The 23,446-nt window shown below is 34.0% G+C and overlaps 3 protein-coding genes across 4 annotated transcripts in view; all 3 read left to right on the top strand.

Annotated features, from left to right (window-relative positions):
- zf(c2h2)-128 (zinc finger (C2H2)-128) overlaps positions 1-14,013 on the top strand; it is a 15,753-nt gene extending 1,740 nt beyond the window's left edge. Inside the window, exons 4-16 of one of the 2 annotated variants that reach the window (XM_002123332.5) lie at positions 5,585-5,739; positions 6,101-6,225; positions 6,280-6,351; positions 6,461-6,997; positions 7,300-7,402; positions 7,684-7,791; positions 9,398-9,553; positions 9,935-10,142; positions 10,432-10,499; positions 11,486-11,609; positions 11,893-12,079; positions 12,222-12,367; positions 13,395-14,013. In XM_002123332.5, the coding sequence (XP_002123368.3) occupies positions 5,585-5,739; positions 6,101-6,225; positions 6,280-6,351; positions 6,461-6,997; positions 7,300-7,402; positions 7,684-7,791; positions 9,398-9,553; positions 9,935-10,142; positions 10,432-10,499; positions 11,486-11,609; positions 11,893-12,079; positions 12,222-12,367; positions 13,395-13,601 (2,196 nt within the window). In that variant the 3' untranslated portion in view covers positions 13,602-14,013. Of the gene's footprint in view, positions 1-5,584; positions 5,740-6,100; positions 6,226-6,279; positions 6,352-6,460; positions 6,998-7,299; positions 7,403-7,683; positions 7,792-9,397; positions 9,554-9,934; positions 10,143-10,431; positions 10,500-11,485; positions 11,610-11,892; positions 12,080-12,221; positions 12,368-12,833; positions 13,011-13,394 lie in introns of those variants that run through there. The other variant, XM_026836425.1, reaches the window with a different exon arrangement.
- A 42-nt stretch (positions 14,014-14,055) lies between these two features.
- LOC494380 (uncharacterized) lies at positions 14,056-18,621 on the top strand. The gene is given in 7 exon segments (NM_001245046.1): positions 14,056-14,244; positions 14,743-14,805; positions 14,860-14,918; positions 15,284-15,314; positions 15,387-15,427; positions 15,561-15,614; positions 18,112-18,621. Coding segments are annotated over 7 exon segments (447 nt in total). The 5' UTR covers positions 14,056-14,060; the 3' UTR covers positions 18,127-18,621.
- LOC113474624 overlaps positions 18,405-23,446 on the top strand; it is a gene marked incomplete in the record, with an annotated part of 5,792 nt that continues 750 nt past the window's right edge. Inside the window, 3 exon segments of the mRNA XM_026836444.1 lie at positions 18,405-19,022; positions 19,782-19,967; positions 20,157-20,257. Of these exon segments, the coding sequence (XP_026692245.1) occupies positions 18,752-19,022; positions 19,782-19,967; positions 20,157-20,257 (558 nt within the window).

Raw genomic sequence — 23,446 nt, 5'->3', positions numbered from 1 at the left:
GTGCCCATTGCCTGACCCACCACGCGATCGAAAGGTCACATATTTACGCTCTGCGCTCGCTTAGGAAATAAAGGAAGACCCCATGCGATAGGCATACATTCAACACTTTTAAGCGAAGCAATCGTTGTGAATATGCTCTCGTGGAAAATGACGTAATGCCACGTCAGCGTGCAGCCAGTGTTTTATAAATTATACGATTTATATAAATTGTTTAAACTTTCGGATTTTGCAATAGTGTTACTGTTACATAACATAACAAGTGTACATAAATTTCTAATTAAATATTTTATGGAAAAAACTAATATCTTGCAACTGGGATTTACGAAACTTTGGTTCTTGCGCGGTGCCAACGAACAACGTTTTTTGGCCTCTGTCCAAGCTTGGCCCGGACGATATTTACTTCGTGACAAACCGTTCCGTCATTTTAGCTTGTCGCTGTGTTTTCGCAGCGTAACCGATGCGCCGGACGTAAGAAAGTTGATTTTATTATTAATAGAATATCTTTCTATTACAAAAATACGAGCGTTTTTCGACGATCCGGACGGTGACATTATCAGTGATAAAGGGGTATTTCTACAATTCTGATCTGATAAAAAACTGTTGCATATTTTTTTTTGTATGAATTTTACATTTTGCAACACTGGGAATTACGTAACGAGACGTCTCTTTAACCGCAAACCACGTGTTCTGTATTATTTTGATTAGCGACGCTTTTCGACTGAATAGGAACGTATTCTCGTACGCCTTTCTCCTTGATGACGTCATAGGTGCTCGGGCTCGGGCTCGTGCCGAGCTTTTCGTTGAAGCTCGGCGCTCGGCGAACCCGAGCTTTTACGACCTCAGCACATCCCTACTCTGTATTCCTGCAGAAAAGATTGGATCTCTGATGTTAATGCATAACGTATAGTGCGAAAACGCCAAATGTGGAAAATTTGGCAACCGATTATTACAAAACAAAAATTACCCAATGCTACAATTTTTCATCCTTTTATAGCTCATGATCTAACAAGGCTACTATTGAAAGGCCAATTCACTGATTTATGTTGGTAAACTTATTTTTCCTTATAAATAAAAAAGATTCGCAATAAAGTATTCTAGGATATCCTAGAATAGGAACAGGCATGTAAAAAACAAAAATCTGGTCCGCAGTTGTATTTTCCCGGCAGTTTTCCCTGGCGCGTGTGTTCTGACATCAAATGTTGCGGCAGTAACTAACCCCGCCTTCGTGTGCCGTTTTCACCATGTACGAGGCTTTTGGATATAAGCCAACGATTTTCCTGCGGTCCTTATCATAGCAGAAGGATTTGATTAAAACGCGTCAATCATGTTTCATCTTTTCCCGATCAAAGTCTGATTGCCGCAACGTTTTCCACGTGTAACACACACGTAACTGTCACAGGGCTATAAGTTAGGTGCTAAAAATAAAGTTTTGCTTATAATTTTTTAAATATATACGCCATAGTGGTATTTATAATACGTGCAACAAACTGTGTCCGGTCAACATTGGAATTATTAACAGAAGCTAGGTAGGCAAGAAATACTCTACTAGGATTGCATTCTTTGGTTTTAATGAAACTGTAAAACTAATCGGCGATTACCAAAGTAAATAAATTCCGGATTTCCACGCCGGCCGTTTTTTGCTGGCAGTTCTTGAAAAATCTGGCCGATGCCGATGGCATCGAAAATGGGCACTTTTTACACAGCTGAATAGGAATACCTAATTATTCTGCTATGTGCATCCTTATCTACTGCTATAGTATATTATTATAATATTGTATAGAAAATTGGTATGCATATTTTGCTACACTATTTTTTTGCACAAGACACTTCTCATGCAAATGACTGAATTTTAAATATATATATTTTTTATCCATTATCTTTTTATTATATCAGTATATTATGTTTAAATTACCCCTGAAGTATAAATTATTGAATTAAAAGCAAACCTTTCAAAGTTTGAAAATAAAATTCTTCAAAACTACAATGTGGGGCAGTGGCGCAGCCAGCGCCTTCAAAAGGGGACTGTCATGTTTATGTTTAATCAACATTTATCTCTGATGCGATAAACCACTCTCTTTATTAGGTGTGCACACAATTATATATTCCATTTTACGCAGTAAATTAAAACTAACACTACATTATTAAAATACGTATCTAAATTAGTATAAACTGATAAAACATTGGTGCACAAGTTCTACGCATGTTCATCGTGGATAATGTCGTGTTTTATTCTCTCCCATACGATCTGTAGTTTTTGTATAATTTTTGTTTCTCATGATTAGTTTAAATCAGGGGTTCCCAAACCATGGTACGCAAAGTTCCCAAACCATGGTATGCAGGTTTCCCAGGTGGTACGCGAGCAGCTTTTTTTTCCGGCAGTTTTTCCCGGAGCATGCGTTCTGACGCAATATGTTGCTGCCCTAACTGTAACCGCGCCTTCGTGTGTCGCTTTTACCACGAATGAGGCTTTTAGATATAAGCCAACGATTTTCCTACGGTTCTTACCTTAGCGTAAGAATTTAATTTGAACGCGTCAATCATGTTTCGTCTTTTCCCGAAAAGTCTGATTACCGCGACGATTTCCACGTGTAACACACATGTAACTGTTACAGGGCTAAACATTTAGCAATAAAAATAAAGTTTTGCTTATAAGCTATTTTAATAAAAATGGCAATATAGCGTTATTTATAATGCGCGCAACAAACTTTGCTCGGTCAACATTGATATTATTAACATACGCTAGTTTAATTAACCAATACTCCACTTAGTAGACTAGAGACTACTAGGATTGCTTTCTTTGGTTTAAACTTGAAATAAACTAATCGGCGATTACCAACTACATTTAAAAAAAACTTGCATGTTCTACCTCCGATAAATTGCTTTTTAAGAATTACCAGAAATTTAATAGTGCTTTAAGATTGTCGGTATCTTATATTCTGTAATACACTGATCTACACTCTCCAAACATACGCGAGTTGAAATATTGGTTTGTATTGTTACGTATTGCATTAGTCACAATTCCTATTGTTGCCCAATCAAATACAGAAAGTGTATTACGACAGACAGCTGGTAATGTTACGTCACAATTGCTATTGTCTCCACATAAATACCGGATTTGTGCTAACATAAAGCTGTTTGTTACGTCAGAACTGCACGAATAGGTAACTTACGTATACGTTAACATGAAAGAAATGTTATCCAGCTGGCAAAGTAAATAAATTCCGGATTCACACGCCGGCCGTCTTCTGCCGGCAGTTTTAAAAAATCCGGCCGTTGCGGCGGCATCGGAAAATGGGCACATTTTACACAGCTGCGCGTACAAAAGTATTTTTGCAAGCCTATTTTTACTTATGTGCATTCGTGAAATGGAAAATTTTTAGCGTGAACAAATTCACAACGATTGCTTCACTTGTTAGATGTGAAATGTATGCTACCGCATACGTCTTTCTTTACATCGAACGACGCAGAGCATAAAAATATGGCGCTTATACACGATGTTGTGACGCTTATACACAATGTGTTCGATCTCCTGGTTGGTTAGGCAGTGGACACATTCCTCCAGATTGTTACATTATGAATTGTCATAATTAATAGTTACGTTGCAATAGGACAAGTAAAGTAACAATTGAACGAAAAATTGTGTTGGTTTTTCGCACTTTCTGGCTGCGTGCATGCAGCCCTGGACACTCATTTAAAAGTAGGTCAGTAACCAGTTGCAGACGGTTTTTAATGTCGACAATATGCCGACGATTTAAAAGATGCGGGGCCGGGCGTGATGTTGCGAATCGCAACGTCAGCGAATTTGCTTGACTTGAATTACAGCCGTTATCAAATAATGAGCGCCCAATGTTTCGTATCTGATTAGACTGATTTTTAATAAAAAAAACATAAATTCTAAAACTTATTTATATTAAAATAATGCAAAGTGCTGCTGCTGCATTACGTCTTCTCTTTCACTGCAAAGCACGTGTTCTAAATGATTTGATTAGCGGCGCTTTTTGTCTAAACAAGAACTACAGGCTAAATATTCAAGGAGATGATGCAAATAATCAGCGTGTTAATTGTTATTATCTCGTTATCAATTGCTGGTTCAAACAATCGCTATTATAATGCATTGAATCCACATGTGAATCCCTACTAATTCGTAATAAACATGCTGCTTGGTTGAGGAAACAAAAACGCTAAAATATTTTGTTTAAAAAAAAATTTTTTTTCTTTGCCTGTTTCTACATCTTATTGCCGACGGTCTGTCCAAATGCGTCGGCAAAACTCTTGGCAATTGCAGATTGCCGACCTGAGTGTCCAGGGCTGTGCATGTCTGTGGAAAAGCGGGCTGCTGTCATGACAGCAAAACAGCCCCCCTTGTTGCGCCCCTGTGTGGGGGCGGACATGACAACAAAATGAAATACTTCTATTCTGAAACTTGTAGTTAACCTACCAAACTTAACCTGCTGTGCTAGTTTCTCTGTTGTATAAACTTTAAATATATAATTTTTTGTTTTTTCCATCCCTAATTTAAAGGGGCATACCAACAAAAATCAAAATTTGTGTTTTGATAGATATGCTCAAATGTGATCTAAAGGTACCGTCAAAGTTTTAAAATACGAAACAACTTTTAAAAAAACTAAGTTTCAAAATCGCCTATTCAACTGTTGGAGTAAAAAAAATTGGCAGTGGCGCAATGCATGGGATTTCCCGTAAGAAATAATCTCACTCAATTTTGATCGCTCCCAGATCCTAAAATACTGAAGAAAATTCAAATTTTATTTCTGGTATACTAAATGCTTCTTCTTTAGGAATATTAGAAAAATATTGTAAAACATATATTTTATTATGTTTTATTTTCAGTTGAACATAGGTAGATAATATGCTGACTAAATCCAAAATAAAATTTGATTTTTCTTTAGTTAAAAGTAGTTTAAAAACTAGAAACGGTCAAAGTTCAGTGTCTTTTTTTTCTTATGGGAAATCCCATGCTTTGTCTAAACCGCCGATTTTTTTTTACTCCAGCGGGTTTGTTTTCATGCGGGATTTTTTAGAATCTGTATTATGTTGGGAACTTTGTTGATACCTTTAGTTCACATTAAGGCATCTCTTGCCATATACAAATTTTTATTTTTCATTGGTATGCCCCTTTAAGCCATATTGACACATGCCTATTTTTCCCTTTTATTTCTAGGCGTGCCTTTTTTTTTCATAGGTTTTTTTCACACAGCAGACTACAAATTTTTGGGAGTTTAAACTGATTCAGTGAGCATTCAAAATGACTATCTTAATATTACCTTTTTTCAGCCTTTGAAAAAATGTTGCATCTTTTAACAACGAATTTTAATACTTAACAACAGTAATCATCTTTGCCGCGCATTTTGTTAGACCTTAAGAACACTGTCGAATAATACTATAATATTTTTTATTGAATGGGTACCGGTAAAAGGAGATTTTTTTAAAACAGGAACATCCTACGCCAAGTCCCATCTTTCCCCACCCTACTATACTTTAAAGTTCCATGAATAAAATGTGAATAAAATGTGAATAAAACTATATGATGAAGTTCACTGTTAAGCTATTCTACTTGTTTGTCTAGATATTATCAAAGAATGCAGTTACTCAGCCTGAGCATAAACCAGTTATATCCAACAACTTTTGGTATGGTATAAAGCAAGTGTTGGAAATGGATCTTCAATCTCTTTTCAAATTGTTTGTTAGAAAAGAAGTAAAGTCAAATCAGTTTCTTTACAGGTATTTAAACTTTTCGTTCAATATTATAGTAAAATGGTTGGCTTGGTTCTATGAAGGCATTTTTATATGAAGGCACAAATGGTGTTTAAAGTTACATAAATAAACAAATTTGAAAAATTAATGTATTTTACACTTTAATGTATTTTACTCAAAACCACTACAATAGAAGTTTATTTCTGTTTAAACTTGTCAGCTGTTACCTCGCCAATTAAAACACATTGGTTATCAAAGCGAACAGATTTTAAAATTTAAATATAAATGGTAACATGTATGAAGACAATAAATTATTATTAACAAACTATTTTACATATGTTTCTAAAACCACTATGACAGGATTTTTAATAGTTTTAAACTTTTTTAGCTGTTATCTTGTTGGGGGTTACTGCCGCTATGTACTTTCCACACCACATGCAGATAAAGGGGAAGAAACAATGCTCAAGCATTTAAAACTACACATGGAATTACTTAAGAAGAAATCTGTTGAATGTAATGTTACCACTAATGTTATTTTTTCAATGTATAATGCTACTTGTGTTGTAGGTTCTACATATTACAACAGAAGAAAGTTCTTCATTGCAGATGTGAGAAAGGAAAATGATTCAAAACTTAATGGTAATGTTTATGATAAGTATAAAAGTAGCATAAATGGATTTTTCTGCAATTACAAAGCACTAGGTGTTATGATAATGTTGCAATAGTCAATTTACACAAAGTGTTTCAGGTGAGAAAGATATTTCTATTCCACATGATATTCGTATAAATCCGCCTGACCTAGAAAGTTCAGATTTTTTACCTCTTTCACCGAAGACCCATGCAAAAGATGATCTTTTATCTGCCATCTCACTTCGTAGAGCTTCTGATATTGTTGATAAGCAAACTAGTTCAAGAATAAACACGCGCTTAAATCGTCGCAAAGCCGTTGAATACAAAAATAACTTAAAAAAGAAAAAAATGGAAACAAATTTAATCAAACATTTCAAAAACCAACCAAAAGTTGTTATGGAAACAATAAAATTGCCAAAGTTATCCCAAGTTAAGAAAGAACCAACTGAAAGTTTTCCGTTTGTCGAAAAGCGAACTGTACAGAAACATTGGATTCGCAAACGCAAACCACGTGTATCCGCAAAAAAGATAAAAATGCCAGTTTCCAAAAAACGGGCTATTTCGCCAAAAGTAGTTAAAAACATAGAGATAAAAGAGGAGTTGTTTTCCAATGATGAGGATGAAGGATCAACATCACCTGGAAGTGATTCTTCAGGTGAGGGTGATATTTGATTTTTGAGTATAGTGAAAGGTCAGCCTTAATCTATCATTTAAATCTTTATAAACTTAACTAAGGGAGACCAAGGCCCTTGGTCCACTTATGTCCTATTGTGAATTTTTGAGTGCCATTGTGCACTTTACCTACACAGTGCATTATTATGGAATACATTTTGTCCTGGCAGTCTATCTTCTGTTTTATCTTAGGTAACTACAATAGCAAAGCTGTTTAGCAAACTTTGATTCCACATATCAAATTGTCTTGGATAACCTGTAAACATTACATATAATTAAATTTAGATGAAAATGAAAGCCGAAGTGAAAACTTGTTGTCAGAAATGGCATGGATGAAAAAACTTCTCCCACAAGCAGAAGCAAAAACACAACAATGCAAACCACAAAAGTAAGATTTTGTTTTCATACATTTTTTTTAATTAATACATATTTATTTGTAGTTGCATTTTCTAGCTTACTGTCACATTTTTTGATTAAATATCGTACATGAAAAACAGTTAGGAATTAAAAATTGGCCCATTGATGGTTGTTTAAAACTTGTATGACTATGAACACTTTGTATATTTATAATTTAACTTGCTTTTTTATCCCGTTGGTTGTAAGCTTTACTGATTAATGTACATGACTACATGTTACCTATGTCAATGACTGAAATTTCTGTAAAACCAGGTACATACCAACAATACTCAGAAGAACACGTCCACAACAGATACCAACTGGTTTATCAAATATTAAAATTGTTAACTGCATATCTTTGGCTGACAAATCTAATGAATGGTAAGCTAAATATTGGTCTGTTTTCGGAGTTTTGGTATAAAAAAATGATTATGTTTAGGTTCGGCACTTACTACAAAAAACACTATTAACTCAAATGCAGGATTGTAAAAGTTGTAAATCCCGATAGTGATCGGTTAATTTTATTTAAAAATCCAGACGTATTATGTTTTACGTGCAGCTGTCACCTAAGCTACCAAATCTTGTTATAAAGCGTATTACTGACCATCACCACAGTCTAGTGCGGGCGCCTGTGCGATCCAAACGGTTGTTAAAGCTGCGATCTGTTGTTTTATGTTTGCCTCGTGTTCGTAATAATTAGCTAACGAAATCGCTCTAGTAACAAACATTGCCATGCTGCAATTTGGACAAGTTGCGCTTAATTGGTATGTCACATGTCCTATTCCAACATAACTTTTAATTATGACGTTTCATTACGTAACAATCAGGAGGGATGTGCCCATTGCCCAACGAACCACGAGATTGACATCGTGTATGAGCGTCACACTTCTACGCTCTGCGCCGGGATAGGAAATAAAGGAAAACACATGTGGTATACTTTTCACACTTAACAAGCGAAGCAATTGTTGTGAATTTATTCACGTGAATAATGACGAAATGCAATATCAGCGTGATTAGCGAGTAGCCTGTGTTTTATCAATCTTATGATATATATAATATGTTTAAACTTTTTGATTTAGAAATAGTGTTACATAACATAACAAGTGTACATAAATTTTAAATAAAATATTTGAAGGGTAAAATTAATATCTTGCAACTAGGATTCACGAAACTCTGATTTTCGCGCGGTGCCTAAGAACGATGTTTTTTAGCCTCTGTCCAAGCTCGGCCGAGAAGATACTTTGTAATAATATATTACAATTTGCATTGGCTCTAATTTACTGATAGCGTCACTCCTCACTCTATATTTGCACCAATTAAAATTCACATAAACGCAGTTTACCTGCATTTAAATTTTAAACTATTCTTGGTTGCTGCCTTAAAATTATATGGGGAATAAAACAATTATACGAAATATAGAAGCACATAAACCACAATTGTTTTCTAAAATTTTAAAAGTTTATTAAAGATTCAAAGATATTAGGACGTAATCATCCTTCCATTTATAATCCACGAAGAACGTGCGTAAAACATTTTATCTGTTTCTATCGTTTTAGATACGTCGTTTTAATAAATGTAATATTATTTTAAATTCACCACATAAAGGTTCCATGTGACATGATTTGTGTCAAAATTAGTATAGTGGATGTTACAAAAATACATTTTTTTAATGTTTGCACGAACCGTTCTGTCATTTTAGCTATTCGTGGTGTTCTCCCAGGGTAACCGATGCGGTTAAAATAGAGCGCACGTTTATGTCGTCAATAATTACTGAACTAGGAAACCAGAGAGTATATTGTTGGCCAGATGTAAGAAAGCTGATTTTATTATAAATATGATTTATCTCCATTAAAAAAAATCCGGACGTTTTTCGACGATCCGGACGGTGACATTATTACTCAAAAAGGGTATTTTTACAATCCTGACTCAATGAGATAATGCTTAAATTGTTTTACATCAATAAATGTTTTAATTATATTTATATTAGCCCCCAGGGGTCTCCAGAAAAAGTATCTCCAGCGAAAAGTTTTTCAATTTCATCAGAGAGTCTGGATCCCACTAATGCTCCCAATACAGACACAGGTTTATACAACAGTGATAATGAAACATCAGATGATACACAATCAGAAGGAGATATCAGAAGGTTTTAAACTTTTTGTCTAGCTGAAAATCTAGGCACCAAACCACTGGGTTGGCGCAATTGCTAATAAATCTTTTGCCTAATGACACATATTCCATAATGGTAGCAGCATACAACTTGCTTTCTCTGGAGCTTAGTGGCTAAAGCCAGTTGCTCCAACTCATTTAATGGGCACTGGGCAGGAATACATAATGTCATATGTAACATAAGGGGTGCCTAAAGTGACATGCACTCCAAATTGTAAAACAGGTGTGATATCTCATGTTTTAGACCGGTTTTACTTCACTGTTGGTGTCTTTATAAGTAAATTGCAATCACCACAAGTCAGTTGAAACTTGTAAAACACCTGTAACATCACAATTAAGCTTGTTATGTAACAATCAGTGATAGCTCTGAGGAGGAGAGTGAAGAGGAGGTGTTGGAAAAAGATAATAAAGAGAAAGAAGCGAAAGAAGTTGAGAAACTTCCACCAATCGTTGATTCAAAACGGTTGCCAAGGAAACAAAGTTTAAAAATGAAGTCTGAAATCGTTAAGCCAAACTTTGGAAAATCAATGATTGGTATACAGAACGACCACGATTATACAGAATTTGTAAGTTTGTTAAAAATCATTGGCTGCTATGAGCATGTAACGTCATAGGTGTGAATTTATTTTAATGTTTTGTTACTGGCTACCGTGCCTATTGTAGCCAGTAACAAAGTAATAGTAGCTATTCTGGCTCTCCATTTATAAAAACGTTTATTTTATTCCAGCGTTCCATTGACAATTTAACAAGTTTTTTTTGTCACCACAACACCAAGCACATGCATGCTAAATTATCGTTTTTTTTATCCATGAAAGACCCAGCAGCAACTATTTATTTTAATATTTTAATTTTCAGCCAACAACGTGGGTAGTCAGCGATAATATTTTGGAAGTTGAAACACAAGATGTAGACTCAAGTGAATGGTAAGATTTTTATTACATCGGCTAATTTTAACAATTCATTAAATTAAAACTCTTGTATTAATCTGAAAAGAATTTTTGATAAACTGCAGTTCCCATTTCACAAAACAAAAATAATATGTGATTTATAAGATTTAATATATAGCTTATATGATTAATGAAATAATACATGTGATATTGCTTCACCGTTTTGATTTTTTAACAAAGTCTGTGGTGATTTTGCTAACATGCAGATGCAGTTACACTTATAGTGGTCAAACATTGATTGATGTGGCGAAATCGAATGCAATATGCTTTAGCTTGTTCGTATACCACACATGGCCTACTCAATACATGGCCTAGAAAGTAGAAATACACCTAAACTGCACAGAAAATAAGAGGCATATTGATGTGAACAATGCCCATTATAATCCATTGTTTCATCAAGGTTTCATTAATAGAATTTTGAGTTAACAATCAGAGCAGTTGCAGGTCTGTTGTGTTCTTGGTGTTTGCAGTTGTTTGGTTTGAGTAAAAACTTAATCCAATTTAGAAATTACCAAGATTGTATCTTACGTAGTTGGCTACTTGCTAGAAACAGTGTTTACAGCAGTTGTAGTAACTTTTGTATGTATAAATTACTGATTTAGAAGTCTTTTACTAAACAGTGAGCGAGTATAGCTTTTTCCAACTGCTAGTGTACATTTAGATCGAGATAAAACTTTGTTAAAGCGACATTAAAACTAAAAAAACAGCCATGTTGATACGACAGATGAGTTTGTTAAGTCATAAAACATTGCCGAGGTAGATCTATAATGACCGTTTTAACATGTTAAAGTAGGGTGTATTCCTGGGCCGTGTATTAACTAGGCCACGAGTCACATAACATTAGCCATAAATCTATGTTAGACTTAAAATTTGTGTGCTAAAACCTATTATGTCACCGCTCTGTTTCAAAAGCAAGCACCATCAATACCACACCCACAACTTTAACAACCTTATTACAACAGGAGACGTCAGAAACGATTAACGTTCAAAGTTAAATCAAATATTGAAGTTGTTCAATCTAAGGAATATGAACTACTAGGTCCCAGTAGTAAAAAGATTCCACCAGCTACAAGTCCTGCTATGAAGGTTTTATAATATTTTTATTGTAAATTTGTATTTAAAATTTTTTTAATATGAAATATCTTTTTTGATCCAGAAATATATTTAAGAATGTGGAAAAATCTCTTTATATTTTTAAAACATGTTTATGTAATTTTTTTATAAGGTATGGGACTATGGATGCACTAAAAATGGGGTAATTAAAATGGAATATTTTGACATTACTTTTATTATGATTTTAACTAAGTTTAAAAATGAGATCACTAAAATTTAAAGATATAAATATTAATTAAAGACATTTAAAAATCAGGCAAAAGCATTGCAACTTCTGAGTGAGTTACGGCACACACGACCCAAAGAAATTATGGTTTGTACTGAAAGAGTTTTAAACAACGGGCAATCATCTTTCATTGTACAAGATTTCTATTCTTGCGAATTATGCGGCAAAAAATTCTCAGCTCCTAATTCTTTATATGGTCATTACAGAGGTCACGCAGGTGAGGCCGGTTCCATTGGCTGAAATAAACAAATACAAGTTGAGTTTAAGAATTTACCAAATTATTTTGCAGTGAACCTTTATCTTATTTTGCATATTTTTAAACTACTTTGATAGTTTTTGTTTAACTTTTCTGTTTATAGGCATTAAGCCATACAAATGTCAAGTTTGTGGAAAAACCTTTACAAGATCCCACAGTCTTACATACCATTCCATGATACACGAGAATAAAGCACGGTTTGAGTGTGAGTATTGTGATAGAAAGTTTCGTCATCCCACACATTACAAGGTAAGGTGTCTTGAACTGTTAAGTATCACTGTCTTTGTCTATTATAGGCACAATATTTATTTAATATTTTTACCAACCTAAAGTGACATTGATAAAATACAGGTTACCTTACATTTATACTGATCATACGCAGGGAACCTCATTAAATTGTAGTGAATTCAATATATTTTGGCTCTGCTTGTTTCTATACACACAACAGCAGGGCAAAGCATTACTGTTACGTTGCCTTTTATCAGTATGACCTTTATAACTTATGTAAGTTTTAAGGATCACAGTTAAAGACAGATAACAGACTTGAATTCTTCATGTATTGATTCTAAAATTATGTAATTACTAACCCAGAGAAGGTTTTACATACAGTGTTTATAATATAATACTCTTCAGTAAATTTAGAAAACTACAATGGATTTTGATTGTAAAAGCCTAATCGATCCCAATGGTTTATTAAACTCTTAAAATTCCCCAGACAATCTATCTACCAAGGCCATACGCTCCAAGTCATTATGCAGCCTATTTCCATTTGTGGGTCATATAGCTCAGATTGCAAATCCAGAGAGTTAGAGGTGAAAATAAACATGAAGAGTTTAATCTTACATCTGCGACAATTGCTAGCGTTTAAAAAAGTACATTCAGAATAAACTTAGAATCTAGATGTTACATAATCTTAGTGTGGCACTGAAATTTCTAGTGTTTGAATTGTACATTTAGAATGAACATGAAGAGCCAGCATGTGGTGAATTTTAAGTTCAGTGTGGATAATTTAGTTTCTAAAAAAATATGTTCAGTAAACTGAATATCTGAAATTCTATATTGGTGGAAGGCAATTGTAGACAGGCATACATTAATAAAAATAGTCAAAATTAACAAATCACTTCATTTGTGTTTTGTATGATCATAAATTATCTGTTTTTTACTGTTGACTTTACATCTATTGCAAAACGCTAAAATAAACATCTTACTACTATACATTAATCGAATTATAATAAATAAAAAATTTGTTTCAAACATTTTGTGTATTACGTTACAGGAGCATTTGAACCGCCACACTGGTCAAATGCCTTACAGATGTACCGACTGCCCACGTAGGTTCCGCACACGTAATACGTTTAGACGTCACGTAGTATCAAAACACGATCGCAAAGTTACTTCAATGGCGTCTCGTCTATTCCCTGGAACCGCTACAATAGTTCGGCAAACTGCTGTGGAAACAAGTGACAGTAAATCAGTAAAATAATCAACTCCAAGTTACCTAAAAAGTAAAAAATAAATAAAATCATTATAGGCTTCAAAATCAAAATAGGGTCATACACGGAATCAACTTGATAAAATTTTGTTTCCACTCACTAAATAGCTCGTTCTGGTACAATTTGATTGTTGTATTTTGTGTTAACTATGGTTTTTAATACCTGTAGTATCGGTTTGTTTGGTTGTAATCGCACTTTTAACTCGCCAACTTTAAAAACAAATGAAATCTAATCATTATTTGCAAAGCTCTTACTTTGTAGGTACCCACCTTAACGTGAATATCGTTGTATTTTTGCTTTGTTATTCTGTTAATGAAACAGACCAATTCTTTTTTAATGACATATATCGTTGCAATGCACGCTTCCCAACTGTAAAATAAATCAACCAGTCTATAACGCGGATATCCTTGTCTACGTTTAGTTAACAACACGATAGTTGCAGCAGGTAGATGCTCTTGTTCAGGATAGTATTTATTACTAACGAGACCAGTTACAGTTATACAAACATTAACATGGGCCGTGCTTTGTACCTTGTCGAGTTTGTCCTCATTTGTACTTCCCTAGCCGGGTCATTTTTGCTTCTGCTTTTTGCTATATTATGGGAGCTAAATAAAAGCGGATACTTACCGACATGTGAGTGAAATTTGAGTGGTTCGTATGCTTGATTTGTAACAGCAGTTAGACCGATGCGTAAATACGCAACATTAACAAATGTGAAGAAATATATAGTGAAGTGGGGGAAGATGGGACACATTTTCATTCTATTTTCTCGTCCTATTTGGTAGCAAATAAAAATGTTCAAAGAATTATAAAACCAGAACTTTTTTCATAGACCGTCACAATCGAGATGTTTTGTGATAAAAATATCTCGTTCCCCCGGGTACTACATGTATTTTGGGGTTCAAATTTAGACAGGTTTCTGTCCATACAATTTGCTGCTTTTAATTTCCCATAGTGTATTTTAATGAAATTTATCCTTTGGGTCAATAAATGTTTGTACGTTTTTTGAAAACGAATATCATAGTATTAACCAAGTCTCATTGCATTTTAATGAAATCTTCGTGAACCTTAGTCTGCCCCCTTTCTCTAAAATATAAGTAGGGCCTGCACACATAACTAATTATATCGCAGCAAAAACCTTCAAAAGACTACGACAAAGCACAATAGAACGCGATTCTACCGCTCTACAGGAAGGTATACAATAAATCTTTATATTTTCTATATTTGTGTGTAATAATTATATTACAGAAAGCGTTCCCTATATTACGATAAACGTTCGTAAAGCAAGCTCTCAGCTAGAGTCGATGGTAAGTAGTATAATTAAAGTTGATTACACCTGATGTGTAAAACGCTAAATACCTCCTCGTGTGTTTTAATGTATTTCTTTAAATTGTGGTCAACTAATAAAGGTATGATAGTACTAATTCGTGGTATCACCCCAAAACCTTCATATATTTTGAGTTTAGAAATGTTTGGCAATACTTGCTTATAAGGGTCCCATCATACCTCACTCTGGTATATATTGTATAAGTAATGTGGTCCGGCGAGGCACGCAATAAAACCTAAGGCCAGAGTTGACCCAAATTTTGGGTTTAAATTGATTTGGAAAAAAATATACTGAAAGAGAGTTTCTAACATCAATTTTTGTTTGTTATATCATATTGGACACCAGGCGAGCGTAAGCTTCAAGGCTGATAAAACCGGTAAGTGCCTGGTATTGTATAGTATTAGTTAGGATTGATCAAATATTATTAAACATGTAATGTTTACTGCAGGAGGTAGAAACAGCTACATTTCTATGGATTTGCCAACAAACGTGAGTTTATATCAGTTTGTAAATGATTTGTACGAAGCGCAATACTCTAAGGTGGAAATTATAAATGCTATTACTACTGTTAAAAATCATACATTCTCTATTTATAAAGACTAACACGAATATTTCATTGCAGGTGCTCTCCATTACCGATTGCCCAACGGTTCACAAAGGCAATGAGGAGTCACCGGTAATACGTCATGATTTCCTTAATGAGGATATAATATATTGATGGTGCATATATATAGTATAAACTGTGTGGTAAAATGGGATATATTGCAAACACTTAAACCCTATATTTCTCATTAACATTTTAAACAAACAACAAGGCTCTTTTAAAGTCGCGGAATTATACAGTTCTGTTTAGTATGGGGCGGGGAGAAACGGGATATTGTGTAATAGAGAAGTGCATTTTTAAATCATCTTTTACAGGTATACCTATATTTAATGATCGACAAAAAAGTGTTACAGAACTATTTGACAGTGTTCTCACGGTCCAATAAAATACGCGGCAAAGACGATTACTGTTGTTAAGTAATAAAACTCGGTGTTGAACGTTTTTTTTAATGACTTAGAAAACATGATAAGTTTTGTAGATGGCGAGTTTGAATTATTAACCCAGTATAGTAACTCAAAATACACTGAAATATGTCGTATAGTTCGATTTTGTCTCATAAAATTAGTTTTGTGACTGAGACACAGACATGAGAAAAATGGGCAAGAGTCAATATATGGCTTAAATTAGATATAAAATCAACAAAATATATCGTTTTAACGAATATAAAGTTTACATGGAAAAGAAATTATATAGTAGGTTAACTACACTTATGTTGCTGCATACTATTACATACCCCCTCTCCCATTTGTAGTTTTGTAGGTTTTTATTGCCAAACTTTGAAAGGTTTGCTTTTAATTCCATAATTCCTACTTTAGGGACAATTCAAAAACAATAAACTGACATAAAACAAGATATATTTCAGTAGGGGCAGATGGTACACTTATGAATGAATGAATGAATGAATGTAACTTACTTTATTCTCGCGTGGCCGGAACACGACAGTCGTTATCACACGGGTTTAACACCTCGTGCCAGCTTACGAGTTACCATGTATGTTACTTTGTGGGGGATTTTTATGTATGGCTGATAATTTGGACAACCTATTAGTGAACATTGGGTTAGAGCAATTACCGTTATGTGTCTTGCCTAAGGACACATACGCCCACAATGGTAGCAGTGCATTACCTCTCTCTAGGTTACAGGCAGGCGCGCTAACCACAATGCCACGGCGCCGGACGACGTGGTTGCCTATACATTACATAGTACAGTGGGGGAAGATAGAACACTTATGCACATATTGCTAAATATTTCCAAAATCAAAATCGATGGCGGTTTTTGGGTAATACCACGAATTAGTACGATCATTTTTATAAACCACACGAGGAGTTATTTAGCGATCAGCACAACAGGTGAAATTTTACAAATTCGAAAACACACAGGATAAGATGGGTCAGTTTAAAATCATTGTTAATTTTTGATTAATAAGTGTAGTTATAAATAGGAATATATGTAAATAAAACGAAATATTACTATACGCTTTGAAAATTAGGTCTAAACATTATTTTTCTTGTCCTACTGCTATAGTTTTACATTATATTATAGTACATTATATTATTGCATAACAATTGGTATTGTTTGAACGACAACGGGTAGGGTTCAATGGATAAATATTGTATCCTACAAATGTATAAGAACATGTATTACCAGAAAACTGATTATAACCATTGATAAAGTTTTTATTTTTACTACAAATTGGGTATTTATACCCTGTTTTTGGCACAAGCCACTTCTCATAAATTATATCAAGTACAAATGACCAAATTTCGAATATATTTTCAAAATATTATATTTTTATTATATCAGTATCTTATAGTTGAATAACTCCTGAGGTATAAATTACTAAATTAAAAACAAACCTGTCAAAGTTTGACAATGAAAACATACAAAACTACAATGTGGGGGAAGATGGGACTCTAAATTGAAATATATTTACATTAGCAGTATTCTGCAACTTGTAGTTAACCTACTGAATTTACCAGGCTGTGCTAGTTTCTTTGCCATGTAAACTTCATCTATATAACGTTAAACCGATATTTTGTTGTTGTTTTTATCTCAAATTAAAGTCATATTGACCCCTGCCTATTTTCTTCATGCTTATATCTCAGTGTTTTTTTACAAAACTAATACTATTTTTTTAGACAAAATCAAACTGTACGAAAAATTCAAGGTTGTTTTATGAAGCTATGAAACTAGTTTAATCGTTCGCACACGCAAACTAAAAAAATTCATTGGCTTTACTACAGTTTAGCGAGCATTAAAAATAGCACCTTACTATTTCGCATTTTTTTACCTGTTCAAAGTATATAGGCCTACTGTTTCTTTTTACATTTTTTTTCAATATTTAAAAATCAGCTTTAACGGGCGTTTTATGAAGTCGTGATAATACTGTCGAATAATCCTGTAACCTTATTTTCTTGATTACCTGACAAAGTCTGACAAAGTGTCCCGTCCTATATCTAAATATCCTGATCATATTTTAAACAATTAACAACGTCCGCTGTCGCGGAAATCTGGTTCCCCGGAAATCTGGTTCCCATTGGATACTTATAACTTATTTTTTTTTTTTTAGGTAAATCCGAAGTGAAAATTGTTGACCAGAGTTGTAGCAGTTTTCACTGCAGATCAATGACCGTCAACATCGGAACATCCAAAAGCATTGTACATTCCTAATTTTGACGTGACTAAATATCGACTCTGATATTGCATTCCTGAAGCGCACTTATTTTTAAAACTCCCCAAATCAAAATACATTAAATGATTTTATGTTTAGTATAAAACCGTATACTGTTGTCACGCTCCAGCTCATTAATAAAAGTTGTATTGCATGAAGGATCTGCCAACACATATTTTCCTTTTATATATTTTCCTGAATAGAGATTCCAACCCCGTTAAAATTCGGCTAAGAAATTGGATTTTAAAGACAGTTATATTTCGTTTACTTTCGTAACACCTTTTTTCACTTACGTTTAGTTTTTTTGTTCTTTATTTGTTGCAAATTTTACTTACCCTGAAATCAAATTATTCAAATACCAAAAAGTAAACCAAATGTTTAAAAATGCAAAATTATAAATTTAGGAAATTTTAATTAGTCGTATAACTCTAATTAGAACGATAGAGGAAGAGAATAAAGTAATTGAGTACCTATGTAAAATGCTTGTACACACCGCACTAAATTAACTGTTTAAGATAAGGTAAGTAGTTTAGTTACTATGATTCCTGTTTGGTTGGCAAGATCAGTTAGATTAAAGTTCCAAGCAAGATGTTACATTCGACTCTTAAACATCAAAGACACACACTTGCATATATCTGAACCAGCACTTGTTTATTACTCCAATGAATCAAAAAGAAAAAGTGTAAAATATGGAGAGGTACAAAACTTACCAGACAGCATATTAAGAAGATTGGAAGAGATGAGAAAATATTACACATGGAAAGGAAAACTACTCGTTGCATCTGTGCTCACATTTGTAGCAGTTGCAGGTACAATTTGGTGCAGATATGTTTAATAATAATCTATGGCTTTTATGTATGTGTACAACCTATGTTGATATGACTTGGTAATCCTTTAGCTTGTGTCCACTGAAATTTTGGTTTCCAAATGTTCCTTAGGCCTCACTGATACCCACTGTTTTTTTAGGGGGACTTGCATAAGGTTAATTTTTTTAGGCCACAATACCGATATGTTATGTCATAGTAGTGATATGCTACGTACATTACAGGCTTACAGCACATTGTAATCTTGTTTTTTTCGCACGGTTTTATGCTAGTAAAAACCCTAAACCAGTCTATACCCCTAACCCCTACATCTAACCTGGCCATAACCTTTAACCCCTTACTTCAAACCACTGACTAACCCCTAACAAATGATGTAATCTGTAACATAGAAATCAAACGTAGTAATAGGCGTTCTATCACATAATGATTTAACATTTTTTAATTCACGATAACTTGTGTGGAAAATACGGTATCGCAGCACTTTTTCATTTTCAAAGGTAATTTTTGACATGAACGCCCAAGTTTTTTTTTAGACATCCGGTATCAGTGAGACCCAAGGAACATTTTTAGACCAAAGTTTTACTGGTCACCAGTGAAATGATTACCATTATGGCTCGCCATTATATTGTTTTTTTTATTTATATTTTCAGTGTTTTTTTAATTAAAAAAAAAGCAGTTTTCAAAGTTGACTGTTTTGCAAAACCACCGTACACAATAGTTGTATTTTCTTATTTTTATCTCCAGTGTCGTATTTTTATTTATTTGGGGATGCAATGCGAAATAAGATGGCAGAAGAAGTGACATCAGTTGCCAGTATCTCACTTACTGACAATAAACTTATCAGCGATGCTGAGCAATTATCTAAGGAGGTCTTGCAAGGGATTTTACATGACCCAGACATGAAGGATTACTCTACAAAGTTTGTGTCAAGTAAGGTAGCTAGTTCTTGAATAAAATTCCAAAATTTTATTTTTTCAACTCTAGTAATGTAACACAGATATTATATTTATAAAGGCTTCTAAAAAATATATTTCATAATTTGTTTAATGTTTAAATAATGAAGCTTTTATTCTTTTAAATCTGTGCACATTGTGTTTAATAAACTTTCATTATTTTTAGGTGTTATGTCTAATCCTGACACCAGAAAATCAGCTATAGACCTTGTTATATCAGTGTTAAATGATGAAAAAGTTTTGGAATTAAGTGCTGATAAATTAGGGGTAAGTTAATTTTTTTATGTTTGTATATAACACATTGGCGTAGAGTTTTGAAATTGCGTGGAAGTGCGGCAAACACACAAAGACAATTTAATTCGGATGCACCCAATAGTTGGACCTTCTTCGCGACAGGAACGTTATCGCAATGTAACATCGTTGTGCAATGGTAATATCGCTCAATATTTTAGTAGTCTGGACTTTATTTACTTCGTCGGCTCAACGGCTGCGTGACAAATTGTATAATGTTAACGTAGGTCCGTACAGTTCTTTTATCATAAATCTGGCATTTATACGGGCAAGAAAGGGATTTTAGCAATTTGTAAAAAAAATTGTCGTAAGCAGAATGCATGCGGCTAGGATTTACGAAACTGCCAGATAAATTTAAATACGAATCAGTATCAGTCTTTTTTTTACATGCCTGATGCACATCCGCAACTCGCAATCAAGTAAATTAAACATTCCAATTCTAAATACTCCCATATCCCATACGCATACATATTATACGTTTGTCTGGTATAGCGCAGGTAATAATGCTAGTAAATCCTTTTCCTTTGTTCCTAATTGGTCAATCCTAGAGGTGTAAAATGGGCATGAATTGCGGCACATTTACAAACAATAGGATGTTGTGTTGTAATAATCATAATTGCGCAAATATAGGCCAAAATTTAACACATTTCTTTACGAATTAATCTGTCGTTGTCATCGTCGAACCATTACACGCGCATGCAGGTGTGCGGTAGTCGTGCATTAAACAGGAGTAGCGAATTCCTAAATTGGCAGGGGTGCGTCTAGGGATGCACATTACAGAATTTCGAATCCATGAGATTCGAATCCCTTTGTATTCGAATCTAATTACGGGATTCTGTTTAATGACGTCATCACACGTCACCTCATATACTGTATTAACAAATTTTGAAACTTATTAATTTTGAAAAAAAATTTTTGTGTTTGTGGGACTTTCGAAAGTAAACGTTTCGTAACGTCTTTCCATAGCCTGCTATACGTTTCATGACGCAAAAACTACCCAATGGTACAATTTTTGATCATTTTACAGCTTATGATCCAACAAGGCTGCTATAAAAGAGTCAATAAACTGACTTTTGTGGGTAAAATTCATTTTTCCTATAAATATAAAAGATTCGAAATTCTAGATTCGGAATTCTAGATTCGAAATAAAGTATTCTAGGATATCCTAGAATACCTAATTATTCTGTAATGTGTATCCCTAGGTGCGTCGCACTCCCGCGCGCCCGTACTCTACGCCCATATCTATATATATTAAATTCGACCGGCGCCGTGGTGTAGTGGTTAGCGCGCCTGCCTGTAACCCAGAGGTAATGGGTACAAGGCTCGACGCTGCTACCATTGTGGGCGTATGTGTCCTTGGGCAAGACACTTAACGGCAATTGCTTCAAACTAGTGGTCACTAATGGGTTGTCTAAATTATCAGCCATACATTTGTACTGTCACACCTTTATTAATTGATTCAAATAATTATATCAAACACACTAAGTGTTATTTAGTAATTCGCAAACACTCGTGGAAACCAGTATATACACAAGTCATATTATTGCCACAAAATATTGCTGCGCTGTATTTTACCTACGCCGAGAATTTTTCTCCAAGTTTCTGTTACCGAATTTCGATTATATATTCCATACATTATCCTGTTATTATATCAGTATATTATAAATATTCTGCAAATTTTGTGTAATCTAACAAACCGGCTGTGCTACAGCTTCTCTGCCACGTTGAATTTATGAATACAATTTAGATCTATATTATTATGCTTATTGTATGCCTAATTTAAACCATTTTGACCTCTGTCTGTATTTATCATGAACATATCTCAGTTTTTCTCACAAAACTAAAACTAATTTTATCAGACTAAATCAAACAGTACGAAAATATTTCAGCCTATATAAACTACGACATACTTGTTTAAGGTTTAAAAAAAAAAAACACACATCCCAATAAGCTGAAATGTATAGATATATTCACTGAATGAATGTAACTTACTTTATCCTCGCGTGGCCGGAAAACGACAGTCGTTATAACACGGGTGTTCATACACTTCGTGCCAGCTTACGAGTTAATGTATGTTACTTTGTGGGTGTTTATTTTTTTTTGGATTTTTTCTTTATGTATGGCTGATAATTTGGACAACCCATTAGTGACCACTGGGTTCGAGCAATTGCCGTTAAGTGTCTTGACCAAGGACACATATGGTAGCAGCGACGAGCCTTGAACCCATTACCTCTGGGTTACAGGCGGGCGCACTAACCACTTGGCCACGGCGCTGTGTGGTTATGTTGGGACCGGTATTGATTTGTAATGAGGTATATGTTATATTCGCCACATTTTAATTGTTTAAAAGGATTGGTAACGCCCATTCCCGCAGACAAGTGCTGGAATCGTCGGTGTTAAAATGCGCGTACAGTGTTGCACAAGCAATATAAGCAACGACATATTGCCTCGTTGTTCAATAACAAGTTATCATGTATTATTATTTCTCATTTTGCCATCGGCAGCACCTATTACCGCAAAAGTGATAGATAAATAAAAAATCATTCACAGAATTTAATTCTATTATAAATTAAAAAGTACATTAAAATTAAATGAAATTAATATTTAATAAATTTAATTTCTGTCCAAAACAAATCTTTTCCGCCTTGAAATTTATAATCGGCAACACTAAATTTTATTGTAGTTTTTGAATGGTCATCACTGCTTAGTGTTTTAGTGGCATTAGTTGTTGTTTTTGTAAAAATTACATTAAGTTAATTCACCATATATGCAATATACGCAAACCAATTAGTTTTAAATTAATATTAGATCTCCATGTTTTCTCATATATTTGTATAGTTGTAAAATATTGGTCCAAGTGAAATATGCTGAATGTTTCAGACTGTGAGTTAAAGTTTATAAAACCATTGTTAAAAACAAGTTGACTGGAACGCGGCGAGACCTGAACATTCGAGCGTTGAGGCGTGAAGTAAAAAGCCCCATATATAATAATATAGATTTCGTACAACTATTTATTGGTATGCTTTAGTATTATATTTGGCTTTAAATGCTGTATTATTAAATACATAACGCCACGTATAAACAAAATGCACCGAGATAGTGGTTTGTAACAACATTTCTGTAATTATACTCCGTGTGACATCACAGATAAATTAAATTTATTTG

This window comes from Ciona intestinalis, chromosome 10 (genome assembly GCF_000224145.3).
Source record: "Ciona intestinalis chromosome 10, KH, whole genome shotgun sequence".
In the NCBI taxonomy this organism is placed as follows: Eukaryota; Metazoa; Chordata; class Ascidiacea; order Phlebobranchia; family Cionidae; genus Ciona; species Ciona intestinalis.
Note: the sequence above shows the minus strand (reverse complement) of the source record. Positions and strands in the feature narration are given on the sequence as shown.